This window comes from Pelophylax lessonae (assembly GCF_965119305.1).
Source record: "Pelophylax lessonae genome assembly, chromosome: 3".
NCBI classification, from domain to species: domain Eukaryota; kingdom Metazoa; phylum Chordata; class Amphibia; order Anura; family Ranidae; genus Pelophylax; species Pelophylax lessonae.
The window spans coordinates 28422911-28445443 of record NC_138770.1 but is presented as its reverse complement, the minus strand read 5'-3'; the positions used below and the strand labels follow the sequence as shown (position 1 = coordinate 28445443).

Genomic DNA, 22533 nt, shown 5'->3' with positions numbered 1-22533 from the left:
CTGGCTGTCTCCTCTGTGGTGCCTGCAGTCTCGGGCTGTCTCCTATAGCATGCCTGCAGTCTCTGGCTGTCTCCTCTATGATGCCTGCAGTCTCTGACTGTCTCCTATAGCATGCCTGCAGTCTCTGGCTGTCTCCTATAGCATGCCTGCAGTCTCTGGCTGTCTCCTCCTGTAATGCCTGCAGTCTCTGACTGTCTCCTGTAGCATGCCTGCAGGCTGCAGTCTCTGGCTGTCTCCTCTGATGCCTGCAGTCTTTGACTGTCTCCTGTATGATGCCATCAGTCTGTTGCAGCTCGGGGGGGGGGGGGTGACACCATGGTTTACCGCAATAGGTGACACCATCCCAAGTGATGCTACTGTCCCCGCTTTGCTGCTCTTACTAGCAGGGGTGTAATTGCCATTTTTGGGCCCCTCTCTGACCTCTGTGCTGGTGCGAGTGGAGGGCCTTTTTTTTTTTTTTTTTCGGACGCATGTGTATTCCAGGCCCGATCCTCATGGGGGCTCAATTTTAAGTCCCGGCCGCCTGCCTCCTATTTTCTTCCCTTGCAGAGTGATCTTCCCCCGCTCAGCTCTGAGTTAGGCCTGAGACAGAAAGCGAGTGGCTGTGAGGCGGGCAGAAGCAGCTGACCGGCGGTTGTGAGTTTTATACTGCATTGCACTGCACACTTACTGCACATATTTATTATGGATGGCAATATGGCATGGTGTGGTAATTGTAATGCGCTCTGCACATATTTACTATGAATGGCGTGGCATGATAAATTATCACTTGAAGACAAACCTGCACTTTGTTTCAAGGCGGGGTCTGGGGAGGGGCCAGGGGTGGGGCTGAAGGGGGCCCCGTCAGGTAGGCTGTACGGGGCCCCATGATTTCTATCAGCGGCCCTGCCTGTGAGCATCATTCCTTGGTTCCACCCCCTTCCTACCTCCGAGCACCATTCCTTGGTTCCACCCCCTACCTACCTCCGAGCACCATTTCTTGGTTCAACCCCCCTACCCACCTACTCCCATAATATGTGGGTGTCTCTCTCTATATGGGTCACCTAGGTATATGATCAAAGCCCATCTTGTTTATGACTCATAGTTAGTGTACTCTTATCTTTAATAATGTAGGTTTCAGCCTACCTGTAGGTTAGGTATATCTCTTGGATATACTTACTGCCCCTTACCTATGTAAGAAATGTCAAATGGAGGAGGAGCTTGCAGTAGTTATTTTTTAATAAAGGATTTTTCAAAAATGGTGTGTGTGTTTTTATTATTTTTTGACACTTTTTTGGTGAATAGGTACGGGTAATATGTTCCAGATACTCATTCACAGGGACGGGGGGGGGGGGCGGGATCTGGGGGCCCCCTTGGTAAAAGGTGCTTTCAGATTACGACAAGCCCCCTGCCTGCAGACCCCCACAAGCACAGGCCACAGTTGTGGGGAAGAGGCCCTTGTCTCCATCGACATGGGGATGAGGTGCTCTGGGGTGGGGGGGAACAGAGCTTCCCCAAAGCACCCACCCCCCCGTGTTGGAGGACATGTGGCCTGGTATTGTTAAGGAGGGGGGCCCTCACTTGTCCCTCCCACTTTCCTGACCTGCCGGGCTTCATGCCGAGATAAAGGGTCTGGTATGGATTTTAGGGGAGAACCCATGCTGTTTTTTACATTTTGGCCCCGAAGAGTCTGGTATGGACTGGGGGGGGGGGGGAGGGGGGACCATGCTATTTTTTTCTAAGGCCGGGCAATTCCGGCATTCTTTTCTTTCTATTCATCTGTCAGTGGGGAAGCCCGCTGACAGCTGATGAGTCATGGTTGGTAAGGATGCGGGCGGCGGGCTTCCCGGCTTGCTGCTTAACAACCAGCTATTTCTTCACACAGAATTTGCATCGGTCGATCGTTTTTTTTTTTTTTTGACTGATCCGAATTCGAATCGCTCCGAAAAGTTGGAATTCGTTAGAAAACGAATAAACGAAACAAATTTTAACAGATTTCAACAAAATTCATTACAATTTCATTTGGAGATTTGGATACATCCGAATCTAGGAATAACCAAATATTTGTCGGAATTTGTATTAGCACCGAAACAAATTTCACGTGTCTAACACTTAATGGCCACCCGCTAACAGCTGGGCTCCCAGCCAATGCAAATGACCGCCGATGACAGGGCCCAGTCTCCAGGCATGGATCCTCTACATATGTGTGCCATAACACCACCCCGCTGATAGCTGGGGACTCAATGACCACTCGGGACATCCTGGAAGACTTCTGGATACCAAAGGAAGCTCCTGACATCCCGCATAGCTGCCCAGCACCAGACCCGCCCACCAACACTTCCAATAGGTAGGAAGACTTCATACAAAAATGGTCCTATAAGTGACGAGGACAAAAAAGGAACGCAACCTTTGGCTTATCCTGAGCATTTATGGGGGTGGAGTCTTATGGGGGAGGAATGAGGGAGGGGCTACCCAAACGTATGCTGCCATGGACATCTGTCAGGAAAGCACATTATGGCCACTAGATGGAACTGACCATTATAGGAAATTCCAATTCGCCATGTCTAGGGGAATGTGGGTCACATTTCATCAACACATTTATAACAACCAGACCTGTAAGTGTTTGTGAAATCTTCCAGCACAAAATGTACTCAGCTAATCAAAGGTAAGGACTCCATTTTTATTTTTCTTCTGCTATCAATGGCCAACACGGGACAACACTTCATCCATGTCTCTGGTGATCTCTGATCTCCTTATGAAGTGTTTCTTACATGATGAAAATCAGCCATGGAGTATATCTGAGGTGTATATCAGGGTGTGCTTCTTCCCCACATGTCCACCAACATTCATATAGAAGACATTTCCTGCACTCAAGGCACTAATACACCTCCAGGGTTCTATGGGACCCCTGATGTACAGGAAGACAGGACTTTAGTGAGGAACATTTTCCTCACTCAGGACAGGAATACGGCTTCTCCCCATGTGGGATCTCTGATGTCTGGAAAGGTTGGACTTCACTGAAAAACATTTCCCGCACTCAGGACAGGAATGCGACTTCTCACCAGTGTGCAATCTCTGATGCACGGAAAGACTGGACTTCACTGAAAAACATTTCCCACACTCAGGACAGGAATACGGCTTCTCACCAGTGTGCAATCTCTGATGTCTGGAAAGATGGGACTTCAATGAAAAACATTTCCCGCACTCAGGACAGGAATACGGCTTCTCACCAGTGTGCGATATCTGATGTCTGGAAAGTGCGGACGTCTCTGAAAGACATTTCTCGCACTCCGTACAGGAATACGGCTTCTCACCAGTGTGCAATCTCTGATGTTTGTAAAGATCAGACTTCTGTGAAAAACATTTCCCACACTCAGAACAGAAATATGGCTTTTCCCCCCCCTGTGAAATCTCTGATGTATGGAAAGATTGGACTTCGCTGAAAAGCATTTCCCGCACTCAGGACAGAAATACAGCTTCTCACCCGTGTGCAATCTCTGATGTGTGGAAAGAAAGGACTTGCATGAAAAACATTTCCCGCACTCAGAACAAGAATACAGCTTCTCCCCAGTGTGCAATCTCTGATGTTTGTAAAGATTGGACTTCTGTGAATAACATTTCCCGCACTCAGGACAGGAATACGGTGGTCCAGCACTGTCCCTCACAGTCTGAGGTTCCACAGGATAAGAGGAATACGATGGTCCCGCACTGTCCCTCACAGTCTGAGGTTCCTCAGGATAAGAGGAATACGATGGTCCGGCACCGTCCCTCACAGTCTGAGGTTCCTCAGGATAAGAGGAATACGATGGTCCGGCACCGTCCCTCACAGTCTGAGGTTCCTCAGGATAAGAGGAATACGATGGTCCGGCACCATCCCTCACAGTCTGAGGTTCCTCAGGATAAGAGGAATGCGATGGTCTGGCACTGTCCCTCGAAGTCTGAGGTTCCTCAGGATAAGAGGAATACGATGGTCCATCTACACTGTGTGGTGCCGGATGGACATTTGAGGTAGCCGGGTTTTCTCCTGGACTATACTGTCCTCATCTTCTACTTTACAGTCTGGAGACAAAGTGAGACAATCCTCTGAGGTTTTCCTCATCTCCCGTCCATCTACTAAAATAGAAATACAAAAATTATTACTAGACATCAGCAGATTGGTTCCCCTAAACCAGGACTCCACCCACATCAGGCAGCTTTGTCTCAGAGGATCTTACAATTCCCCCCTCAAGGTAACTAGTAAATGGGTCCTCTGATCTCCTACCAGTTCATCTCTTTATTCATGGACCTTAGTCAGAGAGTGAGGAAATAACGAGAACTGTCTTTTATAGGAGTGACAGTGATGAGGGGATTATAGGACGAGTGTCCCCTCCCCCTCTATCACTCATTGCCATCTTCCCAACACAAGAAGTCCCGCACTTCCTTATTTACTCCATGATTTAGTCATGAATAACAGCGGGCTGAGCCCCACCAGAGGTCAGAGAGTGAGAATGGGGGGAGAACAACCAAGATGAAGACTGGACTTATCCTGAAGACCACCATCATTGGGTTACTGACTCCTCCCTCATTATCACTTTCTGTTTAAGGTTCCAACATTGGAGGATGTTATCCCATTATTATCAACATGTAAAAGTCTGTCCTCCAATCAGATCATCAGATATAAAATGTGATATAAAATAAATAATAAATCGGTACAATCATGTAGTGTAAAGAATGGTGTATAAATATTCACAGAAACATTCACCCAATGGCAGCTTACATTCAGAAAGTTTCTTCCAATAAACACAAAATTAAATAAAAAATCAAATAAAATGCAGCGCCAAAAAAAAGTGAAAATAAATTTCTTCCCCCAAATCTGTAGCCAATAAGTGGGAAATAATTTCCCTCCTCTCCTCCTTCCTCTACCGTATATATGGGGGGGGGGATATAAAATATGGGCGGAGCCTGCGCAGGGACGTCCGATCTCGACCATCCCAGAGAAGGGGTATCTGAGTCACGGATCACATTGTGAAGCTTGTTTAGTCCGCACTCCTCAAGTCCCGGCTTTGTAATTCTATCATCTTGGGTTTTAATGTTGAATAAAGCAGATAGACGGAGAGCACTAGAGGGGGTGTTATTTTCTATCCCCTCCCCCATATATACGGTGGAGGAAGAGGAAGGAGGAGAGGAGTGAGCGATATCCCTAGAGGGGGAAGGGATCTGTGGGACTCGCTGGTAACACAGGAGTCAGATGGTAAGGTGAGTGGAAGTGACCACCAGCACCTTTCTCCTCTGCAATTTCTGCACACGCACTTTATCATTTATATTGGCCCTGACTGATGACACGTGTCACATGACACATTTCTATCCTCTTATTGGATGATCACATTACTATTTATTCATTTCCTGACACTGTTTAATAGATTTCATATTTTTGAATTGTAAGTCTGATTGTTACACGGCGCGGTGATATCGCACAGATTGGATTATTATTTCCCACTTATTGTCTACAGATTTGGGGAAAGAAATTTATTTTCATTTTCATTTGATTTTTTCATCAGATATAAAATGTCCAGCTGGTAGGAAATGGGCGTAACAAAGAGAATCCGTATTATGTGTATACAGTATCTGACAAAAGTAAGTACACCCCTCACATTCTATCTTTTCATGTGACAACACTGAAGAAATGACACTTTGCTACAATGTAAGGTAGTGAGTGTACAGCTTGTATAACAGTGTAAATTTGCTGTCCCATCAAAATAACTCAACACACAGCCATTAATGTCTAAACCGCTGGCAACATAAGTGAGTACACCCCTAAGTGATAATGTCCAAATTGGCCCCATTTAGCCATTCCCCCCCCCCCCATGTCATGTGACTCGTTAGTGTTACAAGATCTCAGGTGTGAATGGGGAGCAGGTGTGTTAGATTTGGTGTTATCGCTCTCACTCTCTCATACTGGTCACTGGAAGTTCAACATGGCTCCTCATGGCAAAGAACAATCTGAGGATCTGAAAAAAAGAATTGTTGCTCTACATAAAGAAAGCCTAGGCTATAAGAAGATTGCCAAGACCCTGAAACTGAGCTGCAGCATGGTGGCCAAGACCATATAGCGGTTTACCAGGACAGGTTCTACTCAGAACAGGCCTCGCCATGATCGACCAAAGAAGTTGAGTGCACGTGCTCAGCGTCATATCCAGAGGTTGTCTTTGGGAAACAGACGTATGAGTGCTGCCAGCATTGCTGCAGAGGTTGAAGGGGTGAGGGGTCAGCCTGTCAGTGCTCAGACCATACGCCACACAGCGCATCAAATTGGTCTGCATGGCTGTCATCCAAGAAGGAAGCCTCTTCTAAAGATGATGCACAAGAAAGCCTGCAAACAGTTTGCTGAAGACAAGCAGACTAAGGACATGGATTACTGGAACCATGTCCTGTGGTCTGATGAGACCAAGATAAACTTATTTGGTTCAGATGGTGTCAGGCGTGTGTGGCGGCAACCAGGTGAGGAGTACAAAGACAAGTGTGTCTTGCCTACAGCCAAGCATGGTGGTGGGAGTGTCATGGTCTGGGGCTGCATGAGTGCTGCCGGCACTGGGGAGCTACAGTTCATTGAGGGAACCATGAATGCCAACATGTACTGTGACATACTGAAGCAGAGCATTATCCCCTCCCTTCGGAGACTGGGCCGCAGGGCAATATTCCAACATGATAACGGCACCAAACACACCTCTAAGACGACCACTGCCTTGCTAAAGAAGCTGAGGGTAAAGGTGATGGACTGGCCAAGCATGTCTCCAGACCTAAACCCCATTGAGCATCTGTGGGGCATCCTCAAATGGAAGATGGAGGAGTGCAAGGTCTCTAACAACCACCAGCTCCGTGATGTCATCATGGAGGAGTGGAAGAGGACTCCAGTGCCAACCTGTGAAGCTCTGGTTAACTCCATGCCCAAGAGGGGAAAATAATGGTGGCCACACAAAATATTCACATTTTGGGCCAAATTTGGACATTGTCACTTAGGGGTGTACTCACTTTTGTTGCCAGCGGTTTAAACATTAATGGCTGTGTGTTGAGTTATTTTGAGGGGACAGCAAATTTACACTGTTATACAAGCTGTACATTCACTACTTTACATTGTAGCAAATTGTAATTTCTTCAGTGTTGTCACATGAAAAGATAGAATAAAATATTTCCAAAAATGTGAGAGGTGTGCTTACTTTTGTGAGATACTGTAGCAGTCGGTAGAGGGGATAGAGCAGAAGTCTGTAATACAACATAGAGTATATAGTGCAGGGGTCAGGAGTATATAATGTACAACATAGAGTATATAGCGCAGGGGTCAGGACTCATAATATTGGTATTCAGTAGTCAGTGTTGGATTACATGTATTTATGTCATGTATGTATTTAGTGGTAATGACCCACCTGTGCTGATCTCTGTAGGAGTGTCCTCCTCTATAAATGTCCCTGTTATTCCATCCTCCTCCATAGACTGCTGATCATCCCCAACATATGTCTCTTCTTCTTCTGCTTTAACCTCAAATTCTATATCGATTGGATCTCCACTCTAAATCAAGAAAATGAGAGAGAAAATCACCTGAAAGTTAGAAGCTTTAAAACTGTGATATTCCGGAAAAAAATAAAAATAAAACGTATCCTCTCCAGAAGTCCATGTTCTAGATGCTCCAATCCACCAACCTTGTAACATTGAGGGATGGTGTGACCTTCCTGTGTGGAATCCCGGGAATACAGAGGACGGGGACATCTCTCTGGTGGGTTTCTGTAGCTGGATGACTCCACCATGGTGTCCTGGTACAGATCTTTGTGTTCCTTTAGAATCTCTGACTCCTTCATCACCCCATCCTCATCATCCTCCTCTTTTATCTCTTCTTTAACCTCAACTTTAGAATCTCTCAGGTTTGCACTCTGAATATATAATAAAAATGACATCAATGGTAACAATGCAGATAATGTACAGATCCTAATGATACTATCAGTGATTGTTCCTCATCTACCTGATGATGGTGAGGGATGGTGTGACCTTCCTGTGTGGAATCCCGGGAATACAGAGGATGGGGACATCTCTCTGGTGGGTTCCCATTACTGGATCCATCTGTAGGAAACACACACACTGACTGAATACATTGTTTCTATGTGTTTATCAGATGATGGGGGATCTAGGTGGACCCTCCGTACTGCTCTCTCCTTTACAATAAAGTCTCCTCTTACCCGGTGATGTGAGGGGCGGCTGATTCTCCATCATGACGTCCTTGTAGAGATCCTTGTGTCCTTCTAAATACTCCCACTCCTCCATGGAGAAATAGACAGTGACATCCTGACACCTTATAGGAACCTGACACACACAATGATACAGTCACCATCCAGACACATCCCTTGTCTGTTACTGGATAATGTCCCAGAATTCCCAGCACCGCTCACCTCTCCTGTCAGCAGATGGACCATCATGGTGGTCAGTTCCAGGATCTTCTGCTCTCTGTTCCTCTCAGGTATCGGAGAACGAGGTGGAGGCACCATGGTGGGGCTCTGGGTCCTGCTCCATCCTCCTGAGATTGGCTCTCCACTAGACTCCTTCACTACAACACAATCCTACAGATCAGGAGAAAGATAAACCGATATCAATCATCTGACATCATCTACATTTCTATAATAAGAACATGGTCTATTGACCAGACTAGATAAGAGTGATGTCATGTGACCTCCCAGATTCCTCCTCACCTCTCTGGTCAGGACTGTGTTTTATTAATAGAGGTAAGAGTGATGTCATGAAAAATTGAAAAAAGTGCGCTAATAATAAAGTTGTGCTGCTACCAAGATCCAATGTGTGGAAATGAATGTCTGTGAAAGTTAATTGGTGCGCTACAATGTGATCAGTGTTCATATAAATAAATAATTGCAATATATAATCCACCACGTGATAACAATTCAAACAATAATTGATAAGTGTTCAAACATGTGCTAAGTCAACACCGTGACCACACATAAAAGTCCAAAGAAAATATCCAAAACTCAGTAAATTGTCCACTGGGTGAGATACAATATAAAACAATGAAGATAATATGCTGAGTCTACAGCCTAATGACACAAATTGTCCAATATATCTGTTGAACAAACTCAGTCTTTGTGCAACGAAAAGATGATGATGTGAAGATGTGATGAAAATAAACTGGTGATGAAGTGATCACGACAAGTTGGTGACAGTTTCCCACCACCTTCTAAAGGGCATATAAATGATCGCTATTGAGAAACTCCTGATAACACCTCAAGAAACTCAGGGTGAATCAATTATCCCTTCACCAAATGTTCAGACAGCTCCTTACCAGATGTAAAGAAATGGAGAGCATTTCAAAAATGTTCCTTTTCTTCCTGTACTGAAATGATGGGAAAGTTTCTCCTGGCACTTGTCCTCAATTTACCATCCACAGCAATTCCACCTGCTAAGTGTCCTGTGTCCAATGGGCCTTTATGACCAATATTCCCAGAAAGCACAAGGCGATCGGCAGGCAGCATTGCATCCCGAGCACAGGAGTCAGCTGAGTCAAGCAGTGCACAAGAAGGAGAAGAAGAGAGGATCCTGCTGCAGCAGAGCTTTAGGAATCCATAGAAAGAACCGCTGAGCGCACAGCATACAAACCAGACTCTCCTCCCCATCCCTCCACTGCCAGGCTCTCTCTACAGCCTCCCTTTTTAAGGATTTCTTGTCTAAATGGATTTTTTTTTTTTTTGTATGACTAAGTGGATCTGAGCAGGAGAAGGAGAAAAAAGTGCCTAGAAGTAGAGGAGAAGTAGCCGATCGCCTTGTGTTTTCTGGGAATATTGGTCATAAAGGCCCATTGGACACAGGACACTTAGCAGGTGGAATTGCTGTGGATGGTAAATTGAGGACAAGTGCCAGCAGAAACTTTCCCATCATTTCAGTACAGGAAGAAAAGGAACATTTTTGAAATGCTCTCCATTTCTTTACATCCGGTAAGGAGCTGTCTGAACATTTGGTGAAGGGATAATTGATTCACCCTGAGTTTCTTGAGGTGTTATCAGGAGTTTCTCAATAGCGATCATTTATATGCCCTTTTGCATTTTTTATCTGGTAAGAAGCACATCTAGAAGGTGGTGGGAAACTGTCACCAACTTGTCGTGATCACTTCATCACCAGTTTATTTTCATCACATCTTCACATCATCATCTTTTCGTTGCACAAAGACTGAGTTTGTTCAACAGATATATTGGACAATTTGTGTCATTAGGCTGTAGACTCAGCATATTACCTTCATTGTTTTATATTGTATCTCACCCGGTGGACAATTTACTGAGTTTTGGATATTTTCTTTGGACTTTTATGTGTGGTCACGGTGTTGACTTAGCACATGTTTGAACACTTATCAATTATTGTTTGAATTGTTATCACGTGGTGGATTATATATTGCAATTTTGTATAGATAAGAGTGATGTCATGTGACCTCCCAAAATCCTCCTCACCTCTCCGATCAGCATGTAGATGATCTCCAGGGTGTGGCTTAATAACCTCTCAGTCATGTGACTCTGATCCTCCTCCATCCTCAATGGTGTAGTGGTCATGTGATCTATGCAGGTTTCTCTGTAGATGAATAATGAAGAATTATCTGGATTGCATTGGTTGGACAATATTAGGATGGGGATATAAGGGGTTATAGGCGGGTTGCCCCTAGTGGGAATTGGAACATGTAGATTGGGTTAATTAGGGGGATCTTTTTATAAAGAGTGGTCACAGGTTATCTGAGACCATCAAGACCAATGCAGAGCCCAAAGCCCTTGATTGGACAGGAGGAGATACAGTCCACTGCCAGAGTGTAGGGGAATAGAGGAGAGTGCCCGTATTGAGGGATCAGAGGATCAGATAAGTAAAAGTGCTTTTACTGGTTCCCTACACCAAAATGATAATGTAACCCTTGAAGTGGGGCTGCCCCCATTATACAAGGGTTAAATGCTCATTTGGGTTTTGGTAATTTTTTGTTTCCCCAGAGACGGGCTTTAAACAAAATTACATTTTCACACACGATAAAATCTGCATGTTATGCTTGTAAAAACAAAGCGCCCCCCCACACACACGCACACAATTATGTCAACTCTTAAAACTGTGTGTCCCCATGAAATAGTGTCTAAATTCGCTACCCAACATGGTGCAAAAACAACGCTATAAAAGCGCTGTCAGGGACTCAATACCGTGCGCAGGCGCACTGGCGTCGCTAATCGGCGAATATCTATGCGCATGCGCTGAGGCTACCTTGGTAGAGTTCGAGGCTACCTTGGTAGAGTTCGGCGCTACCTTGGCGGAGTTCGAGACTACCTTGGCAGAGTTTGAGGCTACCTCGGCAGAGTTCGAGTCTACCTCAGTGTAGTTCGAGGCTACCAAATTGGCGCCAAAACGGCCTATTTAAACACTGCTGTCACTCTAGGTGGTTACTGTGTTGTCTTCAGCTCTCCTGTATCCTGTGCCTGTTATATCTGCTGTTCCCGTTTACCTGACCCAGGTTGTCTTTGGATTCTGATTACCTGCTGCCCGCCCTGACCTTGGCTTGTCCTGACTATCCTCCTGTCTCGTCCTGATCTGTTTACCTGCTACCGGCTATTGGTCCTGGTGAAAACTGGCTAACACTTAGACTCTGTGCCTCTGGTGAACCTGTGCCACGCCAGTTACCCGGTAAGCCACTCCTCTAACGTCAGGCTCTGCCACGTTACCCCGTGACAGTACAACACAGCAATGACTGAGCCTGCTAGAGGAGCCTCTCCTATGGACGAAATCTGCCAGCACCTTGCGGTCCTTACCAAAGCAGTTAAGTCCCTGCAAGAGGACTATACCCAGTTGGAGGGGCTTGTTCAGTCCCTAACCCCCTCCACGGACCCTACAGTTTCTGCTGCTTCCATGGATCCCTCCGGGAATCCCTCTGGTCCGACGGTGGTGATGCTGCCTCCTGAGCCAAGGGTCCCTACGCTGGAAAGGTTTTCTGGGGATCGGAGCAAGTTTAGAGCCTTCCGCAATGCCTGCGAGCTGTACTTCTCCCTGCAACCCCGAACCTTCTCCTTGGAAGCAACCAAAGTGGGGTTCATCATATCCCTGCTTCAAGGTGAACCTCAGTCCTGGGCTCACCGCCTGCTTGAAGAGCGCAGTAACCAGCTGGACTCCATGTCGGCTTTCTTTAATGCAATGGCGCAGTTATACGAAGACCCGCAGCGCACTGCTACAGCAGAAACCGTGCTCATTTCACTTCAACAGGGCCGTAGAGGATTACGTCACTGACTTCAGGCGTTGGGAGTACGGACACGCACTGGAACAGCGCAGCCTTGTGACATCAGTTCCGCCTGGGTCTTTCAGAAAACTTAAAAGATGAACTGGCCCGAGTGGGTTTACCCGAGACCTTAGAGGCATTAATCACCCTGGCTATACAGATAGACCGCCGGCTCCGTGAGCGTAGAGCACAGGGGTCCACGCAGCAGACCCGCCCAGTCTGGATGTTGCCACGGGTTCCTAATCCCATCCACACCTTCTCCTCCGGTGCCCGTTCCAGCAACACTGCTCCGGTTACTGCTGAATCAGATACGTCAGAGCCGATGCAACTTGGGCTTATGCGTCCTTCCTTATCAACAGAAGAACGCTCACGACAATGTCAGAACAACCTGTGTCTGTACTGCGGAGAGGCTGGACACTTTGTACGCTCATGCCCAGCAAAGATGCGTAAGTGCCTTTCTATATTCCCCTCAAGTTATCCAGTTTCTGTCAACAATACCACTCACCTGGCTCTCTCTATCTCATTCCAGCTCCCAGAAGGCCCGATCCTGGTCACTGCTATTATTGATTCCGGGGCATGCAGCTGCTTCATTGACCTTACCTTTGCTGCTCATCAACGCATCCCACTTCGACCCAAGTCGCAGGGACTCTCCATCTTCCTAGCGAATGGGTCCCACATCAAGTCTGGGCCAGTAACCCAAGAAACCCCTCCATTGCCTGTGGCCACTCTCAAAGGACACAAGGAGTTGTTGTGCCTGGATTCCATCTCTTCTCCCTTGTTTCCGGTTATTTTGGGGTTACCCTGGTTGCAGGCGCACAACCCGCAGATTAATTGGCCTTCTGGAGACGTCAAGTTCCAGTCCCCTTACTGCCAGAATTATTGCCTGCCAGTACGCCACAGTGCTCCTAGCACCCTACTCTGTATGGATGCTGATAAGGAGATACGTTCCCCTGTCCCAGTATCTTATCAAGAATACTTGGATGTCTCCAGTAAACAGGGGGCTGAGACCTTACCCCCCCCCCCCACCGCCTCTATGATTGTCCAATTCAATTGCTTCCAGGGGCCGAGATCCCTTTCGGACGTATCTTTCCTTTATCAGAACGAGAATTGGGTACCCTTAAAGACTATGTGACGGAGAATCTAGAGAAATGATTAATCCGACTCTACTTCTCCGGCAGAAGCTGGGATCTTTTTTGTGGAGAAAAAAAGACCATTCACTTCGGCCATGTGTGGACTACCGGGAGTTAAATAAAATTACGGTCAAAAACCGGTACCCCCCTACCCTTGATTCCTGAACTCTTCCAGAGACTAAGAACCGCCTCTGTATTCACCAAACTGGACCTGCGGGGAGCCTACAATTTGGTCCGTATTAGGGAGGGGGACGAATGGAAGACAGCATTCCGCACCCGATTCGGGCATTATGAATATTTGGTGATGCCTTTCGGGCTCTGCAATGCCCCGGCCACCTTCCAGCACTTCATTAACGACATCTTCAGAGACTATCTGGACATCTTTGTAATTGTCTACCTGGACGATATCTTGGTCTTCTCTTCCTCCCTGGCCCAGCACCGAGAACACGTTAAAAAGGTAGTCCACCGACTCCGGCTACACAGGCTCTACGCAAAACCCGAGAAATGTGAATTTGAACAGCAGAGTATCCAATTCCTCGGGTTAATAATCTCCTCTGAAGGGGTCAAAAATCCAAACCCAAATCCGAATCTCATCCCTCGTTACAAGAGACTGCTAAGGTGAGAAGATGATTGGTGGGAAAGGTGACAAATCTCCAGAATGAAGAGAATTTTTTGACCCCGTAAGTGGAGGAATGTTCTGACCCTGAAGGGGTTACTCTAGGTTTCCACACTATATATGTGTGTATCATCATCTGCTGGAGATAAAAGACGTCACAGTGACTATGGAGGAAGAGGACGGACATGACGGGGGGTTGCTGGGTGTAAATAGAAAATAAGATCTTATTACCTTGTCTGCTACCACGTCCAGCAATGTCTCCTCTCTACTTCCTCCCAACTCACCTTTCACCCGAAAACGTGTTTTATACTTGTCATCACTTCCTGTAACATCACTTCCTGTCTATAATTGACATTACTTCCTGTCTTCTATAGATACTTCCTGTCTGGGTAGAAGTGAGATTACCACCTTGTGGAGCTCAGAGGAACTGCAGCCCTGAGAAATGTCTCATAGGGTGAACACGGCCTTGTGCTGTGTGTGTATGTACTGTATATCCTTATAGGTCATCTCCACTCCCACCAAGGGGGGAGAAATATATGAATGCCTATTACCATCACACGCTCACCCCCCCCCCCCTTTCACAGTTGTTTTTTGGTTTCTTTGATTTTACCAGTTAAGCCCCGGAAGATTTTACCCCCTTCCTGACCAGGCCCTATTTTGCGATTCAACACTGCGTGAATTTAACGGACAATTGCGCGGTCGTGCGACGCTGTACCTAAACGAATTTGACGTCCTTTTTTTCCCACAAACAGAGCTTTCCTTTGGTGGTATTTGATCACCTGTGCGATTTTTTGATCATGCGCTATAAACAAAAAAATAGCGACAATTTTGCAAAAATAACAATATTTTTCACATTTTTTTTTATATGAAATTCCCCCCAAAAAAAATGTAAAAATCAAAATTTTTTTACATTTTTGGCCAATTTGTTTTCTGCTACATATGTTTGGTAAAAAAAAAAATCGCAATAAGCGTATTTTGATTGGTTTGCGCAAAAGTTATTGCGTTTACTAACTACGGGAAAGATTTTTGTCATTTTTTTTTTTTTAACGAGTAATGGCGGCGATCTGCGATTTTTTTTTTTTGTGGGACTGCGACATTGCGGCAGACAGATCAGACCCTTGACTGACATTTTTGGGGGTACCAGTGACATTACTACAGTAATCAGTGCTATACATATGCACTGTTATTGTAAAAATGACACTGGCAGGGAAGGGGTTAACTTTATTGGAGAAGGAGGGGTTAAGTGTGTCCCTAAGGGCGTGTTTCTAACTGTGCAGGGATGTGGCTTTTCATGTAACAGCACAGATCTTTGATCCTACATAGCAGTACCGTATGATCTCTGCTGTTACACAAGGGAGGATGACAGGCGGCTGTGTTTACATTAGCCGCCTGCTTTTCTCCCTCTGTAACTGATGATCGCGAGTGACATCGGGTCCGCTGGTCACTCGCGCAGAGGTGTCCGTGAACGAGCGAGGGTGGGAGCGCGCCTCCGGCGGCGCGCGCTCACCCTCTATTGGCTCACAGGCGAGTGACGTGCCCATACGTCACTTTGCCTGCACGGGGCTGACCGCCGCAGTATATGTACTTGCGGCGGTCGGCAAGCGGTTAAGGACCCCTTTTAAACACCTAATAGATTCAGAGTCTGGAATGTAATTTTGGGGGACTCAAAATTTGGGGGTGTGAAAGAAAAAAGTCTTTACTACTTTCCGACCTCCCTATAGCAGTTTTATTGCTACAGGGCAGCCGTGCTGCTCAGAACCCCGTATATAAACGTGATCCTGCACTTCCAGGTAGCGTGCGCAAGTGCGCTCTGCCGGCGGCTCCCTACCACAGTGATTCTACACAGCAGGTCCCGCAGATGTGATGTCCGCCGGCACCCGCTGATCGTTCGGTACACAGGCAGAATGGCAATCCGTCTATGTAAACAAGGCAGATTGCCGTTCTGTCAGTAGGAAAGGCATAGATCCTGTGTTCCTGCAAAGCAGAGGCACTGATCCATGCCTTCCCCTTGTAAAAGCACCTCCCCCAATACACAAACACTGGCTAGGCACACATTTATCCCTTTGATCGCCCCTGATGTTAACCCCTTCCCAGCCAGTGTCATTAGTACAGTGACAGTGCATATTTTTAGCACTGATCACTGTATTGGTGTCACTGGTTCCCACAAAGTGTCAGTTAGTGTCTGATTTGTCCGCCGCAATAAAGTCCCGCTGTAAGTCACCGATCGCCGATATTACTAGTAAAAAAAAAAAAATTCCATAAATATATCCCATAGTTTATAGATGAGATAACTTTTGCGCAAACCAATTAAAATTGGTTTGCTCAATCGCTTATTGAGATTTATTTTAAACAAAAACCTGTAGTAGAATACATATTGGCATAAATTGATGAAGAAATTTGATTTTTGTACATTTTTTATTGGATGTTTTATAGCAGAAAGTAAAAAATATTGTTTTCTTTTTTGCTTATAGCGCAAAACTTTTAAAACCGCAGAGGAGGTCAAATACCACCAAAACAAATCTCTATTTGTGGGGAAAAAGGACATCAATTTTATTTGGGTACATCATCGCACGGCTGCGCAATTGTCAGTTAACAAGTTCAGCCCTGGAAGATTTACCCCCCTTCATGACCAGGCCATTTTTTGTGATACGGCACTGCGTTAAGTTAACTGAAAATTGCGCGGTCGTGCGACGCTGTACCCAAATAAAATCAAAGTCCTTTTTTTCCTACAAATAGAGATTTATTTTGGGGGTATTTAATCACCTCTGCGGTTTTTATTTTTTGCAAAATAAACAAAAAATGACGACACCATTGAAAAAAATATATATATATATTTTTTACTTTCTGGAGAGTGGCACCTGTAAAAACAATCAAGCGGCTGAACAGCCCATATGATTGGTTTTACAGTGCAGGGAATCACCTGCAGAATAAGAAGATATGTGAATGATGCCTGTAGCTCCACCCATCATCCAGATATCTTCACTCAAAGTCCATGATGTCATATGAGGTCGTTGGGCGGGAAGTGGTTTAATACAGGAGAATAATGTCCGCACTCCCCTAAGCATCCGCTTATTTGTAGAGACATAAACCATTTGGAGTGCCAGAATCCCAATCTTCTTCTTATTGGTATAATGTCAAGGATTTTGCAGACAGAGGAAATTAACTTTTCAACGTTAGCAAGCATGTTGTGTGAAGGTCCTTCTTCATTATAATGACAATGTGGGGGAGAGAAATCCTCTGCACCTTCCTCCAGTACGGCATCCATATCCTCTCCATTCCCTCCTGTCTCTGCATCCTCTAGGACCGGCATATCGGGATCTGATTCCGGTTGGGAAGCTGGATCAGGAGAAGAGGCGGGGAGTTTTGGAGCTCTGGACAAAGATGGCCGTATTAATACGTAATCTGTCCAAGGAATGGCGACAGAAAATTCTGCTTTGGTCAGGTAGCCCACATGTTGTGTGTCTAAAATAGAGCTAGAACCAGAAACGGACATTGGTGGTAAAGCATGGAATTTATATACAGTCCACTATTTTAGACAAATAAGACAGGGTCACCCTGTACCTCTGACCAATACTCTATTATTCTTTAGGATAGAATCAATATTTTTCATTCCAACTTCCATTGCATTGGAAGAGAGGCAAGGGTTAACGCAGGTTCACAGGCTGCACCTGCAGACAGATATACACCTGAAGAACAAGACCAACAAATGCAGTTACCATCAGAAGATGCTGCAACCCCCCCAAGGACACATCCAATTATCATGATTGAGTATACCCTTTAGGGACACAGCATCCTCCAATGACAACTCATATGGCTAAGCTCATGAAGGCCACATCAAGCAAATAGGAGACTCATTATCGGGGCTTGTTTTCTCAGAGAATAGGTGCAGGAACTCCCCCTTTCTTTGCCCCTAACCACCTCTGAGCATTATTCCTAGGTTCCACCCCCTTCCCACCTCCGAGCATTATTCCTAGCTTCCACCCCCTACCCACCTCTGAGCATTATTCCTAGCTTCCACCCCCTTCCCACCTCCGAGCACCATTACTTGGTTCCAATAAGTGGAAAAGGAAATCTATGCGCTACCACCAGAAAGAAGGTGGGGATAAGAGGTGGAGGCTAGAATATAAATGGAGAACCCGGACTCTGCAGCTAACTCCTTGGTGTCACCACAAACCAAATAGATTTAGAATCAGCGCAAGATGCCACTACTGGGTGGACCCCATTGATGGGACAGAACCTCTACTTCCGGTCACGGCCCTTTGGGAGAAGCCGTGGTGACGTCACTTCCGGTCTACGGCCGTGACCGGAAGTAGAGGAGCGGACCGATACCGCGGGATCCTTGCCATCATTTAATGCTGATTTCTTTCTTCTCAATTGTAAGTGCGATTTTATTTACCTATTAAAACTGTTTATAACGTACTACACCATGAGAGTCCCCTTTTTCTTCTGGTAAACGAGTATCACAGGAAGCCTACAGTCATCCCCATACACCGGAGGTCACTAGAGAAGTTACATCATTTACCCAGCATAACCAGTGTATTGCTATTGGAATAGTGTGACCGATTGGAAACCTGATCTGGAGGGTCTGCAGGTTGACCATACATACCTGAAACGCTCATTTTGAGTGTACATGGAGGTGAGCGGCCATTTTACACCTATGTGGATCTCCTAGCTCACAAAAGTTTTTTGCACTGGGTCATCACTGAAAACATCATTTTTCACCGCACCTTCTATGAACTTTTATGATTATTTACTCTTTCACCCCTTCATTATATTTTGTTACCATCATTTGCCGGAAGCATCGTTCTCCACTCCACCTTTTATGAACTTTTATGATTATTTATTGTCTCACCTCTTGTTCATATTTTGTCACCATTATTTGCCCCCCCCCCCCTATTTTCCTTTGGGGTACAGGATTTTTTTACACCAAGAATTTTACAACACTTTTACTTGTGTTTGGATATCTTCATCAGATTAATATTCATGTGCTATTTTCTTGCACCTATTATTATCACTAGCACAAATTTCTCACTCGTGGTACAACCCTTTGGTTGTTAGGGGTTCACCTTTCATAGGGCACTTACTCCACCTTATTTATCATCCCATTCAAGGAGTTCTACTGAATAATTCATTCTTTATCTGTACACCTGGTGTCGTAGGGGTTCACTCTTCAGAGGGCACTTATTGGAATTTTTTCCATATCACTTGCAAATTTATTTATATGAAAATTGAGTTATATGCTATCAATTTTATTCTTGCTTTGTACAAGCACCTTATACACCTTGTTATTTTGCAACGTTATTGTTTTTTATTAGCAGGGGACCATCACATAGTATTCACATTGTATTAAGGGACTATTTATGTTTATATGAGGTACTGTCCCATCAATGGGGTCCACCCAGTAGTGGCATCTTGCGCTGATTCTTCTTCTTCTTCTTAATTACTTGGTTCCACCCTCTACCACCTCCTGAGCACCATTCTTTGGTTCCACCTCTACCCACCTCTGAGCACCATTCCTTGGTTCCACCCTCTACCCACCCGCGAGCACCATTTCTTGGTTCCTCCCTCTACCCACCTCCGAGCACCATTACTTGGTTCCACCCTCTACCCACCTCCAAACACCATTACTTGGTTCCACCCTCTATCCACCTCCAAGCACCATTTCTTGGTTTCATCCCCTACCCACCTCCCAGTACTGCCCTTTTTGACAATACTGAACCAGGTATCATTTTATGGTGCTAAGTAATTTGTATGGGATTTGGTAATGATAACAAGAAAAACAGTAAAATAGATTCCCTGCAGCCAGTAACAATAAAGACCCCCACCAGTATCAATAGTTTCCCTAACAACAATGAAGCACCTGTAACAAAATCCCCCCTAGCAACAATAGACTCCTGGCTGCAAAAAAAGATCTCCGCACAGCCAGCACCAATAGACTCTCCATCAGCCTGCAACAACAGACCTCTCCCTCAACAGTAGATCTCACCCAGCAACAACTGACCCCCCAGAAATGTAAGACCCACCCCCCACTCCCAGCAATAGTAGGTCCTCCACCAGCAACAAAAGACCCCCCTGCCAAAATAGATCCCCTCCATCTAGAATAGACCCCCCAGCAGAGAGCTGAAATAGACCCTACAGCACACTCCAGCACCCCTTGCCATTACATACAGTCAGTGCTAGAGGTGTCCTAACTGCATTCTCCCGCATTGCCGCTGAAAAAAATCTCTGCTTATTATGCTGGAAAACCTCCTCCTGTTCATAAATGCCTAATTTGACATCTTGCAATGCAGGTAGAAGTGTCCCAGTTGGGGTTTGAACTGAGCAACCCGGTGCTGCAAGGTGATGACCACTAAGACATTCTGCTGCTCTGTCCTTCTGTTCAATTTGCACCACTCTTCTGGAATGAGCTTCTAGCTTAACCACCATAGAGAAAAAAGGCAAAAGAAAATTCTGCTTTCGTCAGGTAGGACACATATTGTGTGCCTGAGATAGAGCTAGAACCGGATACAGGCATTGGTGGTAAAACTGGGTCCTACTCCGGTACAAGAGACACATTGTCACTCCAAGGCTGAGTATTGAGTGGACCTTTGGCAGAGCCAATCTCCTGTGATTTAGAATTGGCTCCATTTCTCCTGGTCTCCACCATAGCTATAAGTGAGGGTATTCCCCTGTGGGGTACTCATGGAATAGGGTGCAGTGTGTCTGAAAGTACGCGGTAACCCAGGTGTTGACTGTCCTGCAACGTGTGGTGAAAGGGCCCCTGAGTACCTTATCAGGGTTCTAGGGGGAAGTGGCATTAAAGGGTGTGACCAGCGGTGTGACCACCTGAGACTGAGCTCTGAATTTTAGCGCCAAGTTTGAAAAGCTTACGCCGTAAGGGGAATACATTCCAGACTTAGTAATGTTTTATAGAGTAATGGTCAAAGTTACAGGGTGACCCTGACTTATCTGTCCTGAATACTGGACTGTATATAAGGTCCATGCTTTAATCATCATAGCGGACATATCCCCGAAGAGGTCCTCAGGGACTGGGTTCCATAGGTATGAAGTTCCATAGTGATGAACTACAACCCTGGACCTGTATAGCACCCTGTGGCTAACTCAACACATTACACCAAATGCCATAGGGAGCACCTCAAATTTGATGTCCCCTCAAAATAACTCAACACACAGCCATTAATGTCTAAACTGCTGGCAACAAAAGTGAGTACACCCCTAGGTTAAAGTGTCAAAACTGGGCCCAAAGTGTCAATATTTTGTGTGGCCACCATTATTTTCTAGCACTGCCTGGTTGCCTCCACACACGCTTGACACCATCTGAACCAAATAAGTTTATCTTGGTCTCATCAGACCACAGGAGATGGTTCCAGTAATCCATGTCCTTAGTCTGCTTCTCTCCAGCAAACTGTTTGAGGGCTTTCTTATGCATCATCTTTGGAAGAGGCTTCCTTCTGGAATGACAGCCATGCAGATCAATTTGATGCAGTGTGCGGCGTATGGTCTGAGCACTGACAGGCTGACCCCCCCACCTCTTCAATCTCTGCAGCAATGCTGGCAGCACTTATACGTCTATTTTCCAAAGACAACCACTGTATATGATGCTGAGGGCGTGCACTCAACTTCTTTGTTCGATCATGGCGAGGCCTGTTCTGAGTGGAACCTGTCCTGTTAAACCGCTGTATGGTCTTGGCCATCGTGCTGCAGCTCAGTTTCAGGGTCTTGGCAATCTTCTTATAGCCTAGGCCATCTTTATGTAGAGCAACAATTATTTTTTTAAGATCCTCAGAGAGTTCTTTGCCATGAGGTGCCATGTTGAACTTCCAGTGACCAGTATGAGAGAGTGAGAGCGATAACACCAAATTTACCACACCTGCTCCCCATTCACACCTGAGACCTTGTAACACTAACGAGTCACATGACACCAGGGAGGGAAAATGGCTAATTGGGCCCAATTTGGGCATTTTCACTTAGGGGTATACTCACTTTTGTTGCCAGCGGTTTAGAAATTAATGGCTGTGTGTTGAGTTACTTTGAGGGGACAGCAAATTTACACTGTTATACAAGCTGTACACTCACTACTTTACATTGTAGCAAAGTGTCATTTCTTTAGTGTTGTCACATGAAAAGATAGAATAAAATATTTACAAAAATGTGAGGGGTGTTCTTACGTCTGTGAGATACTGTATATTTTATCTTGTACCTAGGATCATCAGGACAGATACCTGTATATACAAAACATTTTGGTCCGATTTTTCTCCTCTGTGTCAGCCCCAGGTCCGGTTAATTTGTTAGAGGTTCGAAGAAAGGCCGTGTGCTAGTAAGCCATGTTTGTATTTATTATGATGTACATAAATACAGATTATGTTCTATGTTTATGAAACACTAATACTGAGTCTGTTAATTTTAAGAGAAAACTGTCTGTACATCTTCATAGTCCTGAAAAAGCCTTGTGTGAAACGCGTTGACCAGTGAACAGATGAAGATAGAGGAATATGATCCGAAGCAAACACAGTGACGTGCCTCCATCCCTAATGGTTAATGCAAACAGAAAA

The 22533-nt window shown here is 45.5% G+C and overlaps 3 protein-coding genes across 3 annotated transcripts in view; all 3 read right to left on the bottom strand.

Annotated features, from left to right (window-relative positions):
- The window catches only part of LOC309549857 (uncharacterized protein), a gene marked incomplete at both ends in the record, with an annotated part of 31810 nt that extends 23321 nt beyond the window's left edge, over nucleotides 1-8489 (bottom strand). Inside the window, 3 exons of the mRNA XM_082250354.1 lie at nucleotides 7970-8067; nucleotides 8184-8307; nucleotides 8394-8489. Coding sequence (XP_082106480.1) covers nucleotides 7970-8067; nucleotides 8184-8307; nucleotides 8394-8489 — 318 coding nt within the window. The remainder of the gene's footprint in view (nucleotides 1-7969; nucleotides 8068-8183; nucleotides 8308-8393) is intronic.
- LOC309550263 (uncharacterized protein) overlaps nucleotides 1-22533 on the bottom strand; it is a gene marked incomplete at both ends in the record, with an annotated part of 667886 nt that overhangs the window by 26668 nt on the left and 618685 nt on the right.
- Nucleotides 1-22533, bottom strand: part of LOC309549859 (gastrula zinc finger protein XlCGF66.1-like) — a gene marked incomplete at its 3' end in the record, with an annotated part of 187184 nt that overhangs the window by 108636 nt on the left and 56015 nt on the right. The window lies entirely within an intron of this gene.